This window comes from Coregonus clupeaformis, chromosome 28 (genome assembly GCF_020615455.1).
Source record: "Coregonus clupeaformis isolate EN_2021a chromosome 28, ASM2061545v1, whole genome shotgun sequence".
Lineage (NCBI taxonomy): Eukaryota > Metazoa > Chordata > Actinopteri > Salmoniformes > Salmonidae > Coregonus > Coregonus clupeaformis.
The window spans coordinates 36066942-36092860 of NC_059219.1; the positions used below are offsets into that span (position 1 = coordinate 36066942).

Below are 25919 nucleotides of genomic sequence, written 5' to 3' on the forward strand. Positions count from 1 at the left end.
GAGAGAGAGAGAGAGAGAGAGAGAGAGAGAGAGAGAGAGAGAGAGTGTGTGGGCCAGTCAGGTCCCCAGTCTGTCAGGAGATCATTGGTCTGCCCATAGAGCTTGACAAACAAGAGCCTGTCTGTCTGTCTCTTATGCAGCCTACTGTCCTCAAAAGTACACATCACTCACATATACCTAACAACAACCCGGATAGTTATATTATAGTTCAAATAGGTCTTTATGTCTTTAAATAAGCCTCATGATTATTCGTGTCAATAATTTCAGTTCACATGAGGTTATTGTGTTATGCTCATATTATATAATATATATTTGCGTTGGGAAGGTTTCTGACGCTTTGTGACTTTAGCGCTGATTAAAAACACGTGCTGCAGTGCTCTCTGCTGGTGGTAAGGGTGGATTGCACTTTTCTTTGGATGATTATGGCTTTTGCTTGCATTGTGATAATTTATACATACAGTACCAGTCAAAAGTTTGGACACACCTACTCATTCAAGGGTTTTTCTTTATTTTTACTATTTTCTACATAGAATAATAGTGAAGACATCAAAACTGTGAAATAACACATATGGAATCATGTAGTAACCAAAAAAGTGTTAAACAAATCAAAATATATTTTATATTTGAGATTCTTAAAATAGCCACCCTTTGCCTTGATGACAGCTTTGCACACTCTAAAAATATCATACAAAACCTTACCTCTAGGGGAACAACTAAACAGGAATGGAGTACCCAACACCATGAATTTACTCTAGGATCCTTTTGAGAAATGTCCTTCGTGACACAGACATGAGAGGGAGAGAGCAGTTGGGGTCGAGATAGGAAGCCTTTGCCAAATATTTACAGGAATACACCCCTGAAAATATCTCTCACATGATGGAGACTACTGTCCAATTATAGGCCACTCTCTTTCACTCACACATGTTCGATCTAATAGCTGTGGCTGAGGGGCATGTGAGGTCTGATGGTTCTGTATCATACACTGTAAAAATTGACTCTTTGGATCAACCTAAAAAATTAAATATTCAACTGGTTACAAGTATTAGGTATTTTCAATTGAAAAATACTACATATTTTGAAACCAAAAATATAATTCAATGCCAACAGTTTTATTAGATTATTACCAAACCTATATTTGAAGTTGCAACATATTTCTTTCAACACTCAACTTACTTTTTGCCTTTGGTTAAACCTAATAAATAACAAATACAAAGTAATATTTCATGTAAATACAACCCATTTTTTCATATTGTTCCAAGTTAACTTTTAATTTGTAATTACCTATCCACGTTTCTTACATTTGGTTACAAGCAATTCAATAAATACCCTGTAAATCAAGAAATGAAGTTAGTTCAGTAACTTGAAATAATGTTTCCAAACATATTTTTTACACAAGACTTCTAGTAGCCACAATATTGAAACCAAGCATTGGCTACCTTAACATAGAATGTTTATCAGGCTATTTAGTATCACATGCACTTATGAAATTATCACTCTCATGGGTGGATAAAAATAACAAACGAAAGCCACGCCCCAATAGGCCACGCCCCCAACTATTCTGATAGGCTGCCGCATCTACATTGCCCCCACCACTATTCAAATAAAATAAAATAAAATGTTATTGGTCACATACACATATTTAGCAGATGTTATTGCGGGTGTAGTGAAATGCTTATTCAATGCACAAACAGGTGTTGAAAGGAATTTAGAAGCTTTCATTCAATAAAATAAATCACATTGATCTTTCGAATTTGTTATTTGATTTTTATAGAATAGGTTGAATGAACCAAAGCGTAATTTTCAATCATTCCAGTCATTAAAAGCCCTTCAGATTAACAACAGCATTGGCCCACATTTTACAGAGTATTTCAGCCTAGTCATTATATCTATCATATGATTTGGGTCAAAGCCAACAACCTTTGGTCAAAGCCAACTTTTCTTCCTATGGTGGCTCATCCTTTGGTGTCTCTGTCTGTGGCCAAAATAGCATTCAAGCCTGGGTCAAGGTAATCAAACTTGCATTTGGACTATAGGTTGGCGCTAAGCTAAACAACAGGGCTACCTCACACAGGGCAATCGCAGCCAACCCAGAGGCTATGGCTGAAGACACGATCAAGTACAAGAAGTCCCTCTACGACCTCCACAGAGCCATCAAACAAGCAAAAGGACAATATAGGAACAAGGTGGAATCCTATTACACAGGCTCCAAAGCCCGTCGCATGTGGCAGGGGCTACAATCCATTACGGATTACAAAGGAAGACCCAGCCTTGATCTACCCAGACAAACTCAATGCATTTTATGCACGCTTCGACAATAACTACACCAAGCCGTGCATGGGAGCCCCCACTGAACCAGGGGACTGGGTGATCTCGCTCTCTGAGGCCGACGTGAACCTTAAATCAGGTCAACACTCATAAGGCCGCGGGGTCGGATGGTATTCCAGGGCACGTTCTCAGAGCATGCGCAGAACAGCTAGCAGGCATAGTCACTGTCATTTTCAACCTCTCCTTGTCACAGTCTGTAATCCCCACGTCTCAAGCTGACCACCATCATTTCTGTTCCCAAGAACTCTAAGACTACCTGCCACAATGAGTATAACCCTGTAGAACTCACTTCTTGTAACCATGAAGTGCATTGAAATGCTGGTTATGGCACACATCAACTCCATCATCCCAGACACCCTAGACCCACAATTTGCATACCGCTCAACAGATCCATAGACGATGCAATCTCAATTGCACTCACACTGCCCTCACTCACTTAGAAAAGAGGAATACCTATGTGAGAATGCTGTTCATTGACTACAGCTCAGCGTTCAACACCATAGTCCCCTCCAAGTTCGTCACTATGCTTGGGACCCTGGGACTGAACAGCTCCCTCTGCAACTGGATCCTGGACTTCCTGATGGGCCGACCCCAGGTGGTGATGGTAGGCAACATTACCTCTGCCACGCTGACCCTCAACTCAGGGCCCCACAGAGGTGTGAGCTTAGTCCCCTCTTGTACTCCCTGTTCACCCACGACTGCATGGCCACACACGACTCCAACACCATCATCAAGTTTTCTTACGACACGACGCTCGTAGGCCTGATCACCGGCGACCATGAGACAGCCTACAGGAAGGAGGTCAGTGACCTGGCAATGTGGTGCCAGGACAACAACCTCTCCCTCAACTTCAGTACGACCAAGGAGCTGATCATGGACTATAGGAAACGGAGGGTCGAGATCTTCAAGTTCCTCAGTGTTCAAAAATGGCCCACACACACCCAAACAGCCATGAAGAAGGCACAACAGTGCCTCTTCCCCCTCAGGAGTTTGAAAAGATTTGGCATGGGCCTTCAAATCTTCAAAAAGTTATACAACTGCACCATTGAGAGCATCTTGACTGGCTGCATCACTGCTTAGTATGGCAACTGCATCGCCCTTGATCGCATGGCGCTACAGAGGGTGGTGCGGAATGCCCACTGCATCACTGGCGCCAAGCTCCCTGCTATCCAGGACTTCTATATCAGGCGGTGTGAAAGGAAGGCCTGGAAAATTGTTAAAGACTCCAGCCACCCAAGCCATAGACTGTTCTCTCCGCTTCTGCACGGCAAGCGTTACTGGAGCATCAAGTCTGACACCAACAGGCTCCTGAACAGCTTCTATCCCCAAGCTAACAAAATGGCTACATGGACTGCATTGACCCTTCTATTTTATTGTTATTTTTTCACTGTCTCTATGCACACTCACACACTCACTCTATTCACATTCTACACACTCACTCACACACACTCACACTGACACTCCAATACACACACACACACACACACTCACACACACACTTAATTTGCTCACACACACATAACACGCACACACATTCATACTGACTCTACACACGTACACCCACTCACATACAATCATCATACAACTTAGGTTGGAGTCATTAAAACTCGTTTTTCAACCACTCTACAAATGTCTTGTTAACAAACTATAGGTTTGGCAAGTCGGTTAGGACATCTACTTTGTGTTTGACACAAGTAATTTTTCCAACAATTGTTTACAGACAGATTATTTCACTTATAATTCACTGTATCACAATTCCAGTGGGTCAGAAGTTTACATACACTAAGATGACTGTGCCTTTAAACAACTTTCCAGAAAATTATGTCATGGCTTTAGATGCTTCTGATAGGCTAATTGACATAATTTGAGTCAATTGGAGGTGTACCTGTGGATGTATTTCAAGGCCTACCTTCAAATTCAGTGCCTCTTTGCTTGACATCATGGGAAAATCAAAAGAAAATCAGCCAAGACATCAGAAAAATTATTGTAGACCTCCACACGACTGGTTCATCCTTGGGAGCAATTTCCAAATGCCTGAAGGTACCACATTCATCTGTACAAACAATAGTACGCAAGTATAAACACATTGGGACCACGCAGCCGTCATACCGCTCAGGAAGGAGACGTGTTCTGTCTCCTAGAGATTAACGTACTTTGGTGCGAAAAGTGCAAATCAATCCCAGAACAACAGCAAAGGACCTTGTGAAGATGCTTATTTTGATGCTTATTTTGTACGTTTGCCCACTGACAAAGACATGATCAGTCTATAATTTTAATGGTAGGTTTATTTTAACAGTTAGAGACAGAATAACAACAAACAAATCCAGAAAAACGCATGTCAAAAATGTTATAAATTGATTTGCATTTTAATGAGGGAAATAAGTATTTGAACCCTCTGCAAAACATGACTTGGTACTTGGTGGCAAAACCCTTGTTGGCAATCACAGAGGTCAGACGTTTCTTGTAGTTGGCCACCAGGTTTGCACACATCTCAGGAGGGATTTTGTCCCACTCCTCTTTGCAGATCTTCTCCAAGTCATTAAGGTTTTGAGGCTGACGTTTGGCAACTCGAACCTTCAGCTCCTTCCACAGATTTTCTATGGGATTAAGGTCTGGAGACTGGCTAGGCCACTCCAGGACCTTAATGTGCTTCTTCTTGAGCCACTCCTTTATTGCCTTGGCCGTGTGTTTTGGGTCATTGTCATGCTGGAATACCCATCCACAACCCATTTTCAATGCCCTGGCTGAGGGAAGGAGGTTCTCACCCAAGATTTGACGGTACATGGCCCTGTCCATCGTCCCTTTGATGCGGTGAAGTTGTCCTGTCCCCTTAGCAGAAAAACACCCCCAAAGCATAATGTTTCCACCTCCATGTTTGACGGTGGGGATGGTGTTCTTGGGGTCATAGGCAGCATTCCTCCTCCTCGAAACACAGCGTGTTGAGTTGATGCCAAAGAGCTCGATTTTGGTCTCATCTGACCACAACACTTTCACCCAGTTCTCCTCTGAATCATTCAGATGTTCATTGGCAAACTTCAGGCGGGCATGTATATGTGCTTTCTTGAGCAGGGGGACCATGCGGGCGCTGCAGGATTTCAGTCCTTTTATTTTTTATTTATTTATTAGACACTCTTATCCAGAGCAACTTACAGGAGCAATTATGGTTAATTGCCTTGCTCAAGGGCACATCGACAGATTTTTCACCTAGTCGGCTCGGGGATTAGAACCAGTGACCTTTTCAGTTACTGGCACAACGCTCTTAACCACTAAGCTACCTGCCACCAGTCCTTCACAGCGTAGTGTGTTACCAATTGTTTTCTTGGTGACTATGGTCCAAGCTGCCTTGAGATCATTGACAAGATCCTCCCGTGTAGTTCTGGGCTGATTCCTCACCGTTCTCATGATCATTGCAACTTCACGAGGTGAGATCTTGCATGGAGCCCCAGGCCGAGGGAGATTGACAGTTATTTTGTGTTTCTTCCATTTGCGAATAATTGCACCAACTGTTGTCACCTTCTCACCAAACTGCTTGGCGATGGTCTTGTAGCCCATTCCAGCCTTGTGTAGGTCTACAATCTTGTCCCTGACATCCTTGGAGAGCTCTTTGGTCTTGGCCATGGTGGAGAGTTTGGAATCTGATTGATTGATTGCTTCTGTGGACAGGTGTCTTTTATACAGGTAAGAAGATGAGATTAGGAGCACTCCCTTTAAGAGTGTGCTCTTAATCTCAGCTCGTTACTTGTATAAAGACACCTGGGAGCCAGAAATCTTTCTGATTGAGAGGGGGTCAAATACATGCGTTTTTATGGATTTTGTTGTTGTTATTCTGTCTCTCACTGTTCAAATAAACCTACCTGTCATGCGTCAGTGTGTAGCGGTAGGACGGAGTCAGGCGCAGGACACAGAACTTAGTCAACGACGTACTTTACTTGTCACAAGTAAATAAACATATCTTCCATGCAGGGAAGAAAATACCGACTCACATGTCAATGACAACAAAACAACGAACAATCATGCACAACACCAAGAGGGAACCAGAGGGTAAAATAGGGAAACAAATTATCATAATTGGAACCAGGTGTGTGCAATATAGACAAAACAAGTAGAACACAGAAACATAGATCGGTGGCAGCTAGTACTCCGGTGACGACGAACGCCGAAGCCTGCCCGAGCAAGGAGGAGGAGCAGCCTCGGCTGAATTCGTGACACTACCATTAAAATTATTTACTGATCATTTCTTTGTCAGTGGGCAAACGTACAAAATCAGCAGGGGATCAAATACTTTTTTCCCACACTGTATCCACAGTAAAACGAGTCCTATATCGACATAACCTGAAAGGCCGCTCAGCAAGGAAGAAGCCATTGCTCCAAAACCGCCATAAAAAAGCAAGACTACGGTTTCCAACTGCACATGGGGACAAAGATTGTACTTTTTGGAGAAATGTCCTCTGGTCTGATGAAACAAAAATATAACTGTTTGGCCATAATGACCATCGTTATGTTTGGAGGAAAAAAGGGGTAGATTGCAAACCAAAGAACACCATCCCAACCGTGAAGCACGGGGGTGGCAGCATCATGCTGTGGGGGTGCTTTGCTGCAGGAGGGACTGGTGCACTTCACAAAATAGATGGCATCATGAGGAAGGAAAATTATGTGGATATATTGAAGCAACATCTCAAGACAATGGTCGCAAATGGGTCTTCCAAATGGACAATGACCCCAGCATACTTCCGAAGTTGTGGCAAAATGGCTTAAGGACAACAAGTCAAGGTATTGGAGTGGCCATCTTAAAGCCCTGACCTCAATCCTGTAGAAAATGTGTGGGCAGAACTGAAAAGACGTGTGCGAGCAAAGAGGCCTACAAACCTGACTCAGTTACATCAGCTCTGTCAGCAGGAATGGGCCAAAATTCACCCAATTTATTGTGGGAAGCTTGTGGAAGGCTACCCGAAACGTTTGACCCACGTTAAACAATTTAAAGGCAACGCTACCAACGCTAGTGTATGTAAACTTCTGACCCACTGGGAATGTGATTAAATAAATAAAAGCTGAAATAAACAATTCTCTACTATTATTCTGACATTTCACATTCTTAAAATAAAGTGGTGATCCTAACTGACCTAAGACAGGGAATTTTTACTAGGATTAAATGTCAGGAATTGTGAAAAACTGAGTTTAAATGTATTTGGCTAAGGTGTATGTAAACTTCCGACTTCAACTGTATATGCTGCTGCTACTCTGTTTATCAGGGGCGCAACTTTGGTTTTAGAAGTGGGGGGGACATATATATTATTTGATTATTAAAAATTGTTTATCCAGTCGGATAAACACTCCAAACAGCCTACCCGACCGCTCGGAAGCGTCCGCACGGTCCTAAAGCACACAGTTGCCTCGTTTTGTATCACATTCCAATGATAAAACTTGAGGGGACAAAAATGCAATTTCAGAATGTGGGGGGGGGGACATGTTATGGTATGGGCAGGCATAAGCTACAGACAACAAACACAATTTCATTTCATTGATGGCAATATGAATGCACAGAGATACCGTGACGAGATCTTGAGGCCCATTGTCGTGCCATTAATCCGCTGCCATCCCCCCATGTCGCAAGGATCTGTACACAATTCCTGGAAGCTGAAAATGTCCCAGTTCTTCCAAGGCCTGCATACTCACCAGAGTTCACCCATTGAGCTTGTTTGGGATGCTCTGGATCGACATGTACGACAGCGTGTTCCAGTTCCCGCCTAAATCCAGCAACTTCGCAAAGCCATTGAAGAGGTGTTGGACAACATTCCACAGGCCACAATCAGCAGCCTGATCAACTCTATGCGAAGGAGATATGCTGTCAAGGAGATATTATCAGATTAACTGTTTTGTACAGATAATTATCAGACTCAAGTGCTGGTAAACACTCAAATACATTTTGTTTTAAAATGTCACAAACGTAGTGCACTGGGCCTTTACTAGTCCTGGACTAGCCAACCAATATGGACGTCTTCAGCGTTGGCAAACAATCGCAGCACCCCCACCCCCAAACTACTTCACGCGGCTATGGATGTAGCCTAGTGAGCTAGAAATGTATAAACTGTAACGAATGCTGATAAAAGCTAAAGCATAAACCATACAGACTGATTGTCTTTGTATAGACAAACTTGTAAATACAAGTAGGCCTAGTGATGTTACACAGTAGGCCCTTTCAGTAACACAGACAGATAAGTAAGAAATGGACAGGTCATATTTAGGCACGAATGGTTTTTGAAATAGAATTAGAACATTTGTAACCTAAACTAGATGCGCAAGCCTAACCTAGATGTTTTGAGCCCCACCTGTTTAGCTTAAAAAATATATATTAATTATTATTATCATTATATAAAAAATAATGCCTGTTTTGCATGTTATTTTGGCATTAATACGTGTCACATATCAGTTTGCAAACAAAAAATAATAATTGAGTTAATAAATCCACATACTAGTTGCGCCATGATTGGCTCAGTGTTCTGTCACTCATGGGGACACTACGTCACCGCAAAATCTACAGGTAGAGCTAGAAAATTCAAGCCCCTTGGGTGCTGCCATTGACTTACATTAGAAGTGCCCATCCAAGAAGGCTCAACGTCATTGGCCACAGATAAAATGACGTCAAATCACGTTATATCTACCGTAGCTTTGATTGGACTGATCATGTCAACATCATACTTTCAAAATCTTAGCTAGCAAGCTAGACAAGCAGTCATCATCAAGTCGACAATCTACTGGCAAATCCTTTCAATCCTTGTCATATGAAGAGAAATTATAGATAAAATGTATCGTTGGTCATCGGCCATAAACATAAACATTACACAACAAGTTGGAAATCGCATATTCAACAATGAGTGCTGAGGCGCGACTGCAGCCTCGGGGTTCGATCCCAGGCTGTGTCACAGCCAGCCGTGACCAGGAGACCCATGGGACGGCGCACAATTGGCCCAGTGTCGTCTGTGTTAGGGGAGGGTTTGACTGGCCGGGATTTCCTTGTCTCATCGTGCTCTAGCAACTCCTTTTGGCTGGCCGGGCGCCTGCAAGCTGACTTTGGTCGTCAGTTCGACAGTGTTTCCTCCGACACTTTCGTGCGGCTGGCTTCCGGGTTAAGCGAGCAGTGTGTCAAGAAGCAGTGTGACTTGGCTCTCGACCTTCGCCGAGTCCGTAGGGGAGTTGCAGCGATGAGACAAGATCGTAACTTCTGGCCCATGGCATTACATGTGAATGTTTATCCTTTTAAATTTGAACCTTTTCTCAAATTTCGTGATATCCAACTGGTAAAGTTGGAATACATTGGCCATGCTGTCAATCCAACATGACTTCTGCCGCATTCAAAACAACTGGAAAATTGGAACTGGGAAATCTCAGACTTCAGTGAGTTCAAGACAACTGGGAAGTCGAAAAAAGAACTAGCTCCGACTGGGAAAATACAGAAAATAATTTTGAACGGTCATCCAACTCAAAATTCCAAGTCGGGAACTCGGGCCTCTTTCTAGAGCCCACAAGAAGAACCGCCGTGCCACCTTCCTGTTCAAGTGAGCACAGCACATCTAGGTGAGTCCTAAAATGTATTGTATGCTGCTGCATACATTATGTAATATGCCAGGGAGATTCAGTTGAAGTTGGAAGTTTACATACACCTCAGCCAAATACATTTAAACTCAGTTTTTCACAATTCCTGACATTTAATCCTAGTAAAAATTCCCTGTTTTAGGTCAGTTAGGATCACCACTTTATTTTAAGTGGCGGTTTTGGAGCAGTGGCTTCTTCCTTGCTGAGCGGCCTTTCAGTTTATGTCGATATAGGACTCGTTTTACTGTGGATATAGATACTTTTGTACCTGTTTCCTCCAGCATCTTCACAAGGTCCTTTGCTGTTGTTCTGGGATTGATTTGCACTTTTCGCACCAAAGTACGTTAATCTCTGAGTGGTATGATGGCTGCGTGGTCCCATGGTGTTTATACTTGCATACTATTGTTTGTACAGATGAATGTGGTACCTTCAGGCATTTGGAAATTGCTCCCAAGGATGAACCAGACTTGTGGAGGTCTACAATTTTTTTTCTGAGGTCTTGGCTGATTTCTTTTGATTTTCCCATGATGTCAAGCAAAGAGGCACTGAGTTTGAAGGTAGGCCTTGAAATACATCCACAGGTACACCTCCAATTGACTCAAATGATGTCAATTAGCCTATCAGAAGCTTCTAAAGCCATGACATCATTTTCTGGAATTTTCCAAGCTGTTTAAAGGCACAGTCAACTTAGTGTATGTAAACCTCTGACCCACTGGAATTGTGATACAGTGAATTATAAGTGAAATAATCTGTCTGTAAACAATTGTTGTAAAAATAACTTGTGTAATGCACAAAGTAGCTGTCCTAACCGACTTGCCAAAATTATAGTTTGTTAACAAGAAATTTGTGCAGTGGTTGAAAAACAAGTTTTAATGACTCCAACCTAAGTGAATGTAAACTTCTTACTTCAACTGTATGTATACTGTTGCCAAGAAAGTAATACTAAGTGTATGTTATGTAGTAAGCTGTTAGTAGCCCATGTGCCTCACCCTAATAATTTGGTCCCTTTCTTATCCGCTCGTCGTTCCCTTATGCCATAGTTTGTACATCTCAATTGTCAGTAGAAACCACATTTGTTTAAGCAAGTCAGCCATATCAGCTATGTTTTTTTTTTAAGGCAGTAAATGAGGCTGAATGAACTGTTTCGCTGCCAGACAAGGCTCCGCTGATAGCCAGGTGTAGCGGTGGTAAGGATTCACTCCATGGTGCTGAAAGAAAGCTCTGCTGTTGGGACAGCTTTATGTAGGCCCTAACAGTTTGTGGGCACCGTTTGCCACCGTTATAGCGCAATGAATGTATTGTTTAGTGTTGTGTTGTGCAAGTGACTGTGTTGGCTGCAGTACACCTCATCACACAGACTAACACACAACTAACCAGTCATAATCATTGGTGGACACATTGACATTTTCTTGAACAATCCTCCGTTTTTTATACAGTGCATTCGGAAAGTATTCAGAGCCCTTGACCTTTTCCACATTTTGTTATGTTACAGCCTAAAATGTTTCCTCAGCAATCTACACACAATACCCCATAATGACAAAGCAAACATTTTTTTTTAGAAATGCATTCCATTTTTTTTAAAGAAGGAAAACTGAAATATCACATTTACATAAGTATTCAGACCCTTTACTCAGTACTTTGTTGAAGCACCTTTGGCAGCGATTCCAGCCTCGAGTCTTCTTGGGTATGACACTACAAGCTTGGCACACCTGTATTTGGGGAGTTTCTCTCATTCTTCTCTGCAGATCAAGCTCTGTCAGGGTGGATGGGGAGCGTCACTGCACAGCTATTTTCAGGTCTCTCAAGTCCGGGCTCAGGCTGGACCCCTCAAGGACATTCAGAGACTTGTCCCGAAGCCACTCCTGCGTTGTCTTGGCTGTGTGCTTAGGGTTGTTGTCCTGTTGGAAGGTGAACCTTCACCCCAGTCTGAGGTCCTGATTGCTCTGGAGCAGGTTTTCATCAAGGATCTCTCTGTATGTTGCTCCGTTCATCTTTCCTTTGATCCTGACTAGTCTCCCAGTCCCTGCCGCTGAAAAACATCCCCAAAGCATGATGCTGCCACCACCATGCTTCACCGTAGGGATGGTGCCAGGTTTCCTCCAGACGTGACGCTTGGAATTTAGGCCAAAGAGTTCAATCTTGGTTTCATCAGACCAGAGAATCTTGTTTCTCATGGTCTGAGTCTTTTAGGTGCCTTTTGGCAAACTCCAAGCGGACTGTCAAGTGCCTTTTACTGAGGAGTAGCTTTCGTCTGGCCACTCTACCATAAAGGCCTAATTGGTAGAGTGCTACAGAGATGGTTGTCCTTCTGGAGGTTCTCCCATCGCCACAGAGGAACTTCTTCCATTTAAGAATGATGGAGGCCACTGTGTTCTTGAGGACCTTCAATTCTGCACACATTTTATGGTACACTTCCCCAGATCTGTGCCACAATCCTGTCTCGGAGCTCTATGGACAATTCCTTCGACCTAATGGCTTGGATTTTGCTCTGACATGCTCCGTCAACTGTGGGACCTTATATAGACAGGTGTGTGCCTTTCCAAATCATGTTCAGTCAATTGACTTTACCACAGTTGGACTCCAATCAAGTTGTAGAAACATCTCAAGGATGATCAATGGAAACAGTATGCAACTGAGCTCAATTTCGAGTCTAATAGCAAATGGTCTGAATACTTATGTAAAAAGTATTTTTTATTTTACATAAATAAGAAATCTAAAAACCTGTTTTCACTTTGTCATTATGTGGTATTGTGTGTAGATTGATGAGGGAAAAAAACAATTGAATTAATTTTAGAATAAGGCTGTAACATAACAAAGTCAAGGGGTCTGAATATTTTCCGAATGCACTGTATGTTCATGTAATGTTGAGATAAAACTACTTAGATTCTAGATGCATCCTCTCGTGTGTTGAGACCCAGTTAGCTGTGCTTATGGCCAGGCGAGACTAGGTCAACTGTGGTCTGGTAAGGTGTTTCTTAACTCTAGTCCTGCCTGTGGACCTAGCTACAAGGTGTTCAGGTTTTAGTTCCTGCCACTAGTCAGCTGCACTCTATGTTGCTAGTCAGCTGCGTTGCTTGTGATCCGCAGTGCCCTTTTGCTATTTATTAGTCAGCTGTGCCAGTGGTTAAGTAGCATGCATGTAGTCAGCTGTGTGTGTGGAGTGTAGTCAGCTGTGTGTGTGGAGTGTAATCAGCTGTGTGTGTAGTGTGTAGTTAGCTGTGTGTGTAGTGTGTAGTTAGCTGTGTGTAGTGTGTAGTCAGCTGTGTGTGTAGTGTGTAGTCAGCTGTGTGTGTAGAGTGTAGTCAGCTGTGTGTGTAGAGTGTAGTCAGCTGTGTGTGTAGAGTGTAATCAGCTGTGTGTGTAGAGTGTAGTTAGCTGTATGTGTAGAGTGTCGTTAGCTGTATGTGTAGAGTGTAGTCAGCTGTATGTGTAGTGTGTAATCAGCTGTATATGTAGTGTGTAATCAGCTGTATATGTAGTGTGTAATCAGCTGTATGTGTAGAGTGTAGTCAGCTGTGTGTGTAGTTAGCTGTGTGTGTAGTGTGTAGTTAGCTGTGTGTGTAGTGTGTAGTCAGCTGTGTGTGTAGTGTGTAATCAGCTGTGTGTGTAGAGTGTCGTTAGCTGTGTGTGTAGTGTGTAATCAGCTGTATGTGTAGTGTGTAATCAGCTGTATGTAAAGAGTGTAGTCAGCTGTGTGTGTAGTTAGCTGTGTGTGTAGTGTGTAGTCAGCTGTATGTGTAGTGTGTAGTCAGCTGTGTGTGTGTGTGTAGTGTGTAGTCAGTTGTGTGTGTAGAGTGTAGTCAGCTGTGTGTGTAGAGTGTAGTCAGCTGTGTGTGTAGTTAGCTGTGTGTGTAGTGTGTAGTCAGCTGTATGTGTAGTGTGTAGTTACCTGTGTGTAGAGTGGTGTTTGCTGTGTGTAGAGTGTAGTCAGATGTGTGTGTAGAGTGTAGTCAGCTGTGTGTGTAGAGTGTAGTCAGCTGTGTGTGTAGTTAGCTGTGTGTGTAGTGTGTAGTCAGCTGTATGTGTAGTGTGTAGTCAGCTGTGTGTATGTAGTGTGTAGTCAGTTGTGTGTGTAGAGTGTAGTCAGTTGTGTGTGTAGAGTGTAGTCAGCTGTGTGTGTAGAGTGTAATCAGCTGTATGTGTAGAGTGTAGTCAGCTGTGTGTGTAGTTAGCTGTGTGTGTAGTGTGTAGTCAGCTGTATGTGTAGTGTGTAGTCAGCTGTGTGTGTGTAGTGTGTAGTCAGTTGTGTGTGTAGAGTGTAGTCAGATGTGTGTGTATAGTGTAGTCAGCTGTGTGTGTAGTTAGCTGTGTGTGGTGTGTGTAGTCAGCTGTATGTGTAGTGTGTAGTTAGCTGTGTGTAGAGTGTTGTTAGCTGTGTGTAGAGTGTAGTCAGATGTGTGTAGAGTGTAGTCAGCTGTGTGTGTAGTTAGCTTTGTGTGTAGTGTGTAGTCAGCTGTATGTGTAGTGTGTAGTCAGCTGTATGTGTAGTGTGTAGTCAGCTGTGTGTGTAGTGTGTAGTCAGCTGTGTGTGTAGAGTGTAGTCAGTTGTGTGTGTAGAGTGTAAGCAGCTGTATGTGTAGAGTGTAGTCAGCTGTGTGTGTAGTTAGCTGTGTGTGTAGTGTGTAGTCAGCTGTATGTGTAGTGTGTAGTCAGCTGTATGTGTAGTGTGCAGTCAGCTGTGTGTGTGTAGTGTGTAGTCAGTTGTGTGTGTAGAGTGTAGTCAGCTGTGTGTGTGTGTAGTGTGTAGTCAGCTGTGTGTGTAGAGTGTAGTCAGCTGTGTGTGTAGAGTGTAGTCAGCTGTATGTGTAGAGTGTTGTTTGCTGTATGTGTAGAGTGTAGTCAGCTGTGTGTGTAGTTAGCTGTGTGTGTAGTGTGTAGTCAGCTGTGTGTGTGTAGTGTGTAGTCAGTTGTGTGTGTAGAGTGTAGTCAGTTGTGTGTGTAGAGTGTAGTCAGCTGTGTGTGTGTAGTGTTTAGTCAGCTGTGTGTGTAGAGTGTAGTCAGCTGTGTGTGTAGAGTGTAGTCAGCTGTGTGTGTAGAGTGTTGTTTGCTGTATGTGTAGAGTGTAGTCAGCTGTGTGTGTAGTTAGCTGTGTGTGTAGTGTGTAGTCAGCTGTATGTGTAGTGTGTAGTCAGCTGTGTGTGTGTAGTGTGTAGTCAGTTGTGTGTGTAGAGTGTAGTCAGCTGTGTGTGTAGAGTGTAGTCAGCTGTGTGTGTAGTTAGCTGTGTGTGTAGTGTGTAGTCAGCTGTATGTGTAGTGTGTAGTTAGCTGTGTGTAGAGTGTAGTCAGATGTGTGTGTAGAGTGTAGTCAGCTGTGTGTGTAGTTAGCTGTATGTGTAGTGTGCAGTCAGCTGTGTGTGTGTAGTGTGTAGTCAGTTGTGTGTGTAGAGTGTAGTCAGTTGTGTGTGTAGAGTGTAGTCAGCTGTGTGTGTGTGTAGTGTGTAGTCAGCTGTGTGTGTAGAGTGTAGTCAGCTGTGTGTGTAGAGTGTAGTCAGCTGTATGTGTAGAGTGTTGTTTGCTGTATGTGTAGAGTGTAGTCAGCTGTGTGTGTAGTTAGCTGTGTGTGTAGTGTGTAGTCAGCTGTGTGTGTGTAGTGTGTAGTCAGTTGTGTGTGTAGAGTGTAGTCAGTTGTGTGTGTAGAGTGTAGTCAGCTGTGTGTGTGTAGTGTTTAGTCAGCTGTGTGTGTAGAGTGTAGTCAGCTGTGTGTGTAGAGTGTTGTTTGCTGTATGTGTAGAGTGTAGTCAGCTGTGTGTGTAGTTAGCTGTGTGTGTAGTGTGTAGTCAGCTGTATGTGTAGTGTGTAGTCAGCTGTGTGTGTGTAGTGTGTAGTCAGTTGTGTGTGTAGAGTGTAGTCAGCTGTGTGTGTAGAGTGTAGTCAGCTGTGTGTGTAGTTAGCTGTGTGTGTAGTGTGTAGTCAGCTGTATGTGTAGTGTGTAGTTAGCTGTGTGTAGAGTGTAGTCAGATGTGTGTGTAGAGTGTAGTCAGCTGTGTGTGTAGTTAGCTGTGTGTGTAGTGTGTAGTCAGCTGTATGTGTAGTGTGCAGTCAGCTGTATGTGTAGTGTGTAGTCAGCTGTGTGTGTGTAGTGTGTAGTCAGTTGTGTGTGTAGAGTGTAGTCAGTTGTGTGTGTAGAGTGTAGTCAGCTGTGTGTGTAGAGTGTAATCAGCTGTATGTGTAGAGTGTAGTCAGCTGTGTGTGTAGTTAGCTATGTGTGTATTGTGTAGTTAGCTGTGTGTGTAGTGTGTAGTCAGCTGTATGTGTAGTGTGTAGTCAGCTGTGTGTGTGTAGTGTGTAGTCAGTTGTGTGTGTAGAGTTTAGTCAGTTGTGTGTGTAGAGTGTAGTCAGCTGTGTGTGTGTGTAGTGTGTAGTCAGCTGTGTGTGTAGAGTGTAGTCAGCTGTGTGTGTAGAGTGTAATCAGCTGTATGTGTAGAGTGTAGTCAGCTGTGTGTGTAGTTAGCTGTGTGTGTAGTGTGTAGTCAGCTGTATGTGTAGTGTGTAGTCAGATGTATGTGTAGTGTGTAGTCAGCTGTGTGTGTGTAGTGTGTAGTCAGTTGTGTGTGTAGAGTGTAGTCAGTTGTGTGTGTAGAGTGTAGTCAGCTGTGTGTGTGTAGTGTGTAGTCAGCTGTGTGTGTAGAGTGTAGTCAGCTGTGTGTGTAGAGTGTAGTCAGCTGTGTGTGTAGAGTGTTGTTTGCTGTATGTGTAGTGTGTAGTCAGCTGTATGTGTAGAGTGTAGTCAGCTGTGTGTGTAGTGTGTAGTCAGTTGTGTGTGTAGAGTGTAGTCAGCTGTGTGTGTGTGTGTAGTGTGTAGTCAGCTGTGTGTGTAGAGTGTAGTCAGCTGTGTATGTAGAGTGTTGTTAGCTGTATGTGTAGAGTGTAGTTAGCTGTATGTGTAGAGTGTTGTTAGCTGTATGTGTAGAGTGTAGTCAGCTGTGTGTGCAGGCAGCTGTGCTGTAGTCACCTGTGCCCTGGTCAGCTGTGCTGTGTGAACCCGTGGAAGCCAGTGCCACTGTGCTTTCCTGATTCTGAATCTGTCCTCCTTGTTCTCCTGCAGGCAGAACCAGGCTGGGTTGGACTAGCCGGGGTCAGGCAGCTCTGTGATTCCTCAAAGCAGTTTCCTGACGAGCAGCTCCAACTATGCCAGCCCTGGACTCGGATCGACGCCAGCCCACCAAAGGTCAGCAGTCACAATGCAGCAGACAGGATCAAGTGACTCCCCTTACTGCAGTATCACTCAAACCATTGCTTTATCTAACACTCAAAGGCAAGTATGTGCACACGTACTTATGCATACGCACATACACTCTCACATGCACATGCATACGTATGCATATGTGCACACACGCACACACACACACACACACACACACACACACACACACACTACCTTTCACACTCTCTCCCTCTCTTTCTCTCTCTCTCTCTCTCTCACACACACACACACTAGCACACACACCTACATTCACATACTTGCACATTGAATACTTGTTAAACTTCCTTCTGAACTCTGAAGGATGTCAGTGTGATTTATCAGTTCATTAAATGAGGTCATGAAGGTGGATGATAGGAATGCCGAGTCAGCAATAGGCATACCTAATTGTATGTGCATGCCCTGGATACATTTTAAAGAGCGACTGAACGCACCGATTCCGCATGTGACTGAATCGGAATTTCAGGATTCGGAATTCGGAATCGGAATCTCGCATATGGCAGTTACTGATGTTTGTCCTCCTTGAGACACCATAGGGAAAAAGCCAGAATTACTTCCTCAAAATAGTCAGAAAGAATCTAAGATCATTTTAAAAATCTGTAATTAAATTTGAGGTTTTTGTAGAGGAGGATTTAGTCACGCAATTTTACGTCTAGCTAAGGTGTTTGGTGCAGTATTTCTCAAGCAAAAAAAATTCTGACGTGTTGTCTTATGTAAACTTATGTAAACAAAGTCAGATCCGTCTCACTGGGCATGTTCCTTTGCCCAGGTGTTGCTGACGCCTGCCAGATCTTTCAATGCCTTGATAGGTATTGTTACGTATCAGCTAACCACATCATATGTCATAGCAATCTGTCAGTCGATGACACAGTCGATGACGTGGCACGCAACCATTGGTTGATGCTTGCAACATCTGAGCAGGGGAACGTGGCCACTGTCTGCGGTATGATTGGATAAAGCACAATCACCGCAGCTGTGTATCCCGTGTTAGTGGGCAATTAAGCATTATCAAAATCAAAACCCAACCCTCAAGTAAGTCATGATGAACTCACATCCCCAGCCAACTATCCAGTGATTTAGCACTACTGGCCCTCTATGGTTTGTCTGATGACAGCAAGCACTTGGGGACTTGGGCAACGGAAGACATTTTACAAAAAGCTATTGCAGTGTACTTTCTGTCTCATCATATCATGATGAATAATACTCTGGAAAACATTTTTGTTCAACTTTAGTGCAGTTGCTGAAAACTGCTGCAATGTCTAATGTAAGGAAGAATTCAGATCAAATGTAATATCCCAGAAAAATGTAGTCTGTCAAAGTCAAATACAGGACTTTTAATGGTAAGACAAAGCCACAGAAATCACACAACCTGATTACATCATCATCATAATCATCTCCAATCCTTACAATGATTAAATGATGAAAAAGGGCAGTCCATTTGACCTTACTGTCTGTAGGCTACATGTCTGAGAGAGATAGGTCATATAGGGGCCTGTAAGTGATCTCCCAGGATCACAGAGATATTGTAATATGATATGTCTGCCTAAAATATGCTCCAGCCCAGTCAACTACTGCCAGCATGGATGTTTGACTTATACATTTCAAGTTAACTACAGAGGAGCGATATGATGACCATACATATCAGCTAGTCTAAATTCTAACATTTGAACTACTGTGCAGCAATGACTATGCAAGGCAAACTTTAGTCAGCTTATAGAGCTGGGAAAATCTGGAAAGCTTTTTCTTGAATCTTATATGTTATCGTTGTTAAGAAAAAAATAAAGAAACGTCACTTTTAAATCTCCAATGCCCCACTCGGTTTAGCTAACCCTTTTTGTTCTTCATTGGAATAATGGATTTCATTCCCCTTTAATACTTTGGTACATTTTCTCATTTCATATTGGGCCCATAAAACACTCCAACAAACTAAAACAAATCATGGTAACGCTTTATATTGAGTTACTCTCATACCTCTGTAGTAACACTGTCACTACACTAGTAACAACATTGTATTAACAACTGCATTATAATTGCAAATGCTAATACTGAAGTACTATGTACAATAACAACAATGTTTCTACAGTACTAATTACAGTGCTACTACACAAGTATAAGAGCAACTTAATGTAAAGTGTTACCCAAATCATACACACACATGCGCACACGCACAATATTATTATTTTATACACACAAACACTTCACCTCTCTCCATCTATTCTGTCAGTCCCTGTCAAGTGTTGCCTATCTGCCACACAGAATCACCAATACAGTGAGAACAAGTAGAGAGCAAAGCACACTGGGAAATTATACCCAAGAGTGGTAAAGAGAAACACTACTACCATAAGGGCATAGACCAGTGCTCTGAGAGAGAAGAACACCCTCAACCATGCCAAGACGCTGCTGGCAGCATCCTCCACTTTCTCAGAGGGAGGAGGGCTCGAACGGCTGCTGATGGTCTCCTGATCCTCCCCTAATGACGATGGGTTTTGGGTTGACCATTGACTGACCATTGACTCACTCCCTTCACTGACCACTGTGTTAAATCTTGTGCTTAGAGGCGATGAATGAGAGAGGACAGTTGTACCTCTGTTTGGAGATGACGCATAGGCTTGGCCCATAGAGGGCTCTGCATTGCTACTCGGTGTAGTTTGGATAAGGCCTTGTCTCAGTTTAAAGGTCAAATCGGGAACTGTACGTGCTTTCATGAGAGAATCTACCCAAGAGTCTATGTCAGTCACCATTTTCTTAGTAAGACGTTTTGTCTGGTGGATCGGTACATTTTGAATAACTTCAGGTACATCTGACAGTTTCTCCTCTATCTCCACCTCCTCATTGTCTTGTTCGGCTAAAGGACTATTATCAACCTCTTCTAACGTTTCCTCATTCAAACATTTCTGTTCTGTGAAAATCTCATCTTCACCTAACTCTACTTCTTTTTCAAATGATTCTTTATCATCCTTGATAATAAGTTCTTTTGACCCTTCTAACAACTTTCCATTTTCGTCTTGTCTTGGGCATTCAACGTTTTCCATTGTCACCTCATGCTCTTCTTCCTTTTCTGTTGACACGTCCTCACTCTCATTTCGAGTGTTCGCTGTCTCGTCCGTTAAATCCTCAACTTCCTCTTTTTCAGGAGTTTCGATACTTATTTCTTCATTTATCTGTTCTATGTCTCTCTGTCTGGACATTTCGGCCATTACATTTTCTGTCTTTTCCACTTCTCCTGTGTTATTTTCCCTGAATACTTCGGGGTCTGTTATGTTGTGTGTTGATGAATCTTTATCCATATCAATGTCTCTGTATAGCTCCTCTTCATTTAGGCTCTGATAGATATCGTCTTGTATTTTATTTGACCAGAATCGCTCTTCGTGTGTTTGTTTGGATCTGAATTCTTTAACCTCTTCTAGGTTCTCTCTGTCTCTCTGTTCTTCATCAAACTGACTCAGTCTGAATTCCTCTAATTCATTTGATCTGAATTCTTCATCGGGTGTTTGGTTCGGTCTGAATTTTTCGGCAAATGTCCGGTTCTCTCTGTCTAACTCTTCATCTTTATGATTCAGGCGCAATTCTTTGTCTGTATGGCTCCGTCTGTCATCTTCATCTTGATGGCTTGGTGAGAATTCCTCTTCCATCTCAATTTTGTTCGGTCTTAATTCCTCTACCTCAGTTTGGTTCCAGTTGAATTCATCATCAAATGTTTGGTTTGGTCTAGATTCATCTTCTTGATTTGATCTTAATTTCTCTGCCTCTGATTGATTCGGTTTTAATTCATTTTGCACTGTATTAAATGGTCTGATTTCAACTTTGTCAGATTTGTTTTGTGTGAGTTCCTCTTCATGTCTTTGTTTCAGTCTGAAATCTTCTGCTTCTGATTGTTTCAGGCTTGTTTCTTCTTTTTCTGTTTGATTGAGCCTGAGTTCATCTTCATATGTTTGGCTCGGCCTGAATTCTTCAAACTCTGTTAGGTTCAGTTCTAAATACATTTTGTCTCTTCGGTTAATTCTGAATTCATCTTCCACTGCTTGACTTTCTCTATGCAACACTTCTTCTGTGAGGTCTTGTGTGAATTCTTCTTCCTCTGGTTGGTTCTGCCTGAACAGCTCATCCTCTTTGTTGGTCTGTGCGAATCCCTCCTCCACTCCATGGCTCTGTGTGTTCGTCTTATCCTCTGTCCTCTCTCTGACTGTCTCCCTAAATGTCACAGTATCATCAGCTGCTTTGTGCACATTTCCTTTAACCTCTGCTTCCATGTCGGAAGAAAGCGTCTTGTCTTGCCTTTCTCCCTGACAGATTCTATCTGCTGCAATGGCATTCTGAGATTCCGCCATTGCTGTCATATCTGTTGTCTCGGTCTCCCCCGAGCTTGTTACCGGCTCTGCTCTATATGGTGTGAAAGGCTCCTCTCCTCTTCCTCTCCCCCTCTCCACATGCTTGTAGCACTGAGCCGTGCTGTCAACAGAGCCCCCGGCCACCCTTGCGGCACCCGAGGGAATGGATTCCTGTAGAGTGTCTGTTACAGGGATAACCTCTGACCTTTGCGAAGGATCATAAACCATCGCTTTGTCGTCTCTGGGGAAGGTGACACCCGATCTTGGCAGTGGCTTCTCGGCACTGACCACAGGCATCACATGATTGTGAGCCCACGACGGCAGTTCATCTACTGTGCAGTGTGTGTATCTTTGTGTATTTGAGTCCAAGTCATCCTCCTGTTGGTTCTCGACTTTTGAGGAAGCCTCAAAATACTCTTTTTCGATTGACGGGCAAACTGAAGTTGCCGACTGCAGCCATTCAGACTCTGGCACACTGGTGGTATCTTTGGAGTCTGTGCCATTGAGAAAGGCTTCCCACAAATCACAAACAGAGGTTTGTTCTCCCAGATTATCCTCTGACTTGTCTGATGTGACCTGAGATGTGGTCCTCGTTCTAATCCAGATATCATCCTCATCTGGAGTCACCGCCCACACTTTATCTTTGCCCCAGTCCAGGGATAGTAGGGGTATCTGGTGGTACGTCATTATTTGAGGGGTATCATTGGCTTGTTTCTTCTGGTGTAATCGTAGGAGACTGGAGGCGCTGTCCCCTAGGGGTTTGATTCTGATATCAGGCAGTGAAGGTGGTTTCTCCAGTCCGTTATGTGGTAGCCCATTGGAAATGTGTTCCTGTCTTGCCGCCTGCTCTCGCTGAGAGAAGTATTCCTGCACTTGTGCTGAACGGGCCACCCTTCGTCTGCTCCTCTGACTATCCCCCTGTCAGTCAACAAGACAAGGAAAAGGGCATATTTAGGTTTGGACTTACTTAGTTTTAACATCTGATCTAACAAGGACTAATATAAAAAATATGTTAACTTATTGCAATAAAACAAATATGTAACATTTGTAGAATATTGCAATGAGATTGGAACTTTGGGTGCAATACCTATTTTTATTTACATACTTGCCCCCAGCATTTACTAGTGGCACAAATCATATAAATCGTTTCACATGACTGAAATAAAAGAAGTATCATGTAAAATTCCTCACTGCCTCCTCACGTACAGTATGTTACACTGACTCATGCGTAACTAACTGAAGTACAGACATGCCTTACTGCAGAAAGATTATGGTCGGTAATAATGCTCAAACTTATTAACTATATGTATTTTATGGTGAGAAATGTGTTAAATACTGTTTTGTGTCAAATGTGTATGTGGTAGTAGCATAGCACCCCACCCAGGACATATCAATATGTTTGTCAGCCCTTTAGTACAAATTATTGACCTCACCAAATGTTTGTGATGGTAATCCTCGTGATTCAAAATAGAGTGCAAATGCTCTGCGTTGTCCACTGTTTTCCTGTCAGTCCCCTCTGCTCTATGTGTGGCTGAATCTGGAAAATAAATGTCTCACAGACTCAGATTCACAAGCATGGTGTTCAGATTTCATAGACATAATATGAGCGATACACACCTGGAGCGTCTGTAGTGGTCTCCACAGGGTTCTCCTCAGCACTGTTCATCTTACTGTCAACACAGAGGAGAGATCAAATTACATGAAGTGTTATGGGGCAAAAGAATAAGGAATACGGTTCCTCAATAATCAAAACACAGAGGTTGTTATGCTTTTGGTCCTAAAGTAAAAAAAAAAAAAAAAAAAAAGGAAACATATTTTATTTTCCAGTCAATATCAGATGTCATGGAAAGCTGGACTGACACTAGATCTCATGGGGAGCTATTTGATACAGTAGCCTTGCACAACGGGAATCTCTGAAAAAGCTAACTCCAACAATCCAACAATCATGCACAGGTGATCCATCTACCATTATAGAAAGAAAAAGTACTTTTTTTTTATAAATGTGTCACACTACTAATTTAATATTTTCCTATTTCACTAAGAGATAATATTATTTAAGCCTATTACTCAATTTGCTGGCAGAACTACTTGTTTGTAATCTATAATATAGTGATTAATACTTAGTTCTTTAATACTTCAGTAATAGTGTGTTTCTACCGCTTATTGTCAGCAGAGGGAACAATAATAGGACCGGGATGACTCCTTACCTGTTGACTTTCAGACAGCTTCTCTTCTCTCTCCTGTTATTTACTTCCTCTAGCTGAGGCTCCATCGCTATCAGGTCTCTGCCTCCCTTTTTCTGGCAGAACAGCACATAGTTCATGTCACTGTTGTTTGCCCAAAAAATGCCCACCGATGTCTCGTATCTGAGGCAGAACTCCACTCTGGCTCCCTCCATCTCAAAGGGAGGCACAAGGGTAAGCCTGAACGCAAACCTGTCCGTTGTTCCATCGCTGGAACCTGGGACGTACTCAGCCAGCAGGTCAAAGCTGGTCTTCCAGCTATCCAGAGTGATCCGGATATAAAGGGATTTATTGTAGCACAAGTTCACCACCCTGACAATACCCCTGAGCGCGGTGGTGCCAGGAAGTAACTCAATGCTCTCCAGCTCCAGCTTCTGATCTTGGAGTCTCTGTTCGAGTTCCTCCGGAGACGAGGGCACGGTAAACAAAGATGACAGGAAATACTCGTCCGGTTCTTTAATTTTGACCTCGGGCTCCAGGGGGTCAGCGACCTCTGCCCCCGTCAGGTCTGTACTGTCAAACTCCTTGACGTACACCAGATCCAGACCAAAGGCATCAGCGAAGGATACCTTCCTACGGATGACGGCCGGGGGCTCGGGCTCCGAACCATCTGACTCGTCCGACTCATCTGTGGCGCCTTTCTGTAGGGAGAGGCTTCCTCGCTCCTCTTCCTCCCTCACTCCCCCCTCTTTAATATCCCTGCTGCCCCAGGTTCTGGTGTCTGGAGCCTCCATGAAGTTTGAGGGTCCGAGAGGCCTTGGATCATCTGCAGACATCAGTGGGCTGGCTGTCTGGCTACATTGGGAAGGGAGGACAGAACAAGAATGCCCCTAGGCTGTGACGACACTCGAGAGTACGTGACTTGACATACAGGGTCCAGTTACAGCTGAATATTGTGGTGTAAGCCAGGCCTATTAATAGGTCTCATATAATATGCTAGTCTGGCCCCTGCATTCATCTGTCCCAACATAACGTCTCTCATATCTGTTGCAATAAAGAAATATACCAGTAATAACGAAAAAAGTATAACAAATTTAAGACAGGCAAAAATGTATATTGAACTCATCTGTGCAGATATATTAAATGACAGAATTAGATGAATTTGCTTTCACTTACCAATGGTGTATGGTGTTTATGGTTCCCCAGACCGCAAGTGTTGCATGCAGGTTGCATCTGTCACTTGCAGGTGTCGATAAAGTCCTCCAGTCATGGATCAAAAGTGGAGCCAGGGCCGAGTCTCAATCCTCTACAATGGATTCCTCATCTGTCCTATACCCTCTTGCCATCATACTACTATAATTCCCCAAGTCTCAGGTTAGTAAGGACAAGGAGATAGGACTTAAAAAATAAAGCAACTTCAGGGTAAATTATTGTACAGTAGCCAAGCTCTCCCTGGCTCTCAAACAAGCACCAATCTGATTTTGATGTAAGTGTAAAATTACATTTTAATTCCTTGAATCTGGGCAGATAGGAGTTGTAAGTATACCTGTAAATCTAACATACCCCTTTCAACAGGCTGTAGGCCTAGTTATACAATACAGCCCAGGTATGTAGACCGGTTTCACTCTCAATGGATTCTTTGTGCAAGGTTGTTACTGAGGCTAGATGGATTATTTTAGTCTTTGCAGGTGAAGTTTTCAACATTACAACAAAACAGTGCATTGGTATTTCTACATAAAATGAAACTGACATGAGTATGATATTTACTGTACTGAATAATCAGGTCAGTAGATGGCAGTGTATGACCAAAGCGGATTCCATCCATACCCAAGTACTTTGATACTGCATGAGGTCATCTATTCAGCACACCATGTCTGACTTCTACATATATTACTTTTGATCGCTTATATACATTTCAACATCATCAAATGCATTAGGTTAGGTAAAGTCAATAATAGATAGGTAAACAATATACATTTATTAGCCTATTATAAGACATGCAGTACATACCTGTGACCAGTGTGAATGGAGGACACTAAATTACCAGTAGGTGACAGCAAAGCACCATTTTCCACACATGAGCTATATCCGTTTTTTTATACTTCAAGACATCCAAAATGATCTTTCCTCCTACTTCTAGAAATTATGATGGAACGCTCAAACTCACTTATAATCTTCCAAAATTTCATGGAATTTGATCTTTTACGAAAATCATATTGTATTTTAAACGATTTAAAGATTTTCATCTTAATCGTTGATACCTTTTTATAAAATGTATATGAATTTATTTAA

General features: G+C 42.8%; 1 protein-coding gene across 3 annotated transcripts; it reads right to left on the minus strand.

Annotated features, from left to right (window-relative positions):
* Window positions 1–18435: 18435 nt before the first annotated feature.
* On the minus strand, window positions 18436–25028 carry LOC121543693 (protein phosphatase 1 regulatory subunit 3A). 3 transcript variants are annotated; one of them, XM_041853818.2, is made up of 5 exons: window positions 24804–24975; window positions 23652–24482; window positions 23062–23114; window positions 22878–22981; window positions 18436–22362 (listed from the first exon to the last, which is right to left on the minus strand). In XM_041853818.2, exons 2-5 carry the CDS (start codon window positions 24461–24463, stop codon window positions 19375–19377), a joined length of 3957 nt encoding a protein of 1318 aa, XP_041709752.2. In that variant the 5' UTR covers window positions 24464–24482; window positions 24804–24975; the 3' UTR covers window positions 18436–19374. The 3 variants fall into 3 exon arrangements, with proteins under 3 accessions (XP_041709752.2, XP_041709753.2, XP_041709754.2); XM_041853819.2 differs by lacking the exon at window positions 24804–24975 and having other exon boundaries at window positions 23652–24532; XM_041853820.2 differs by lacking the exon at window positions 22878–22981 and having other exon boundaries at window positions 22277–22362; window positions 24804–25028.
* Window positions 25029–25919: the final 891 nt, after the last annotated feature.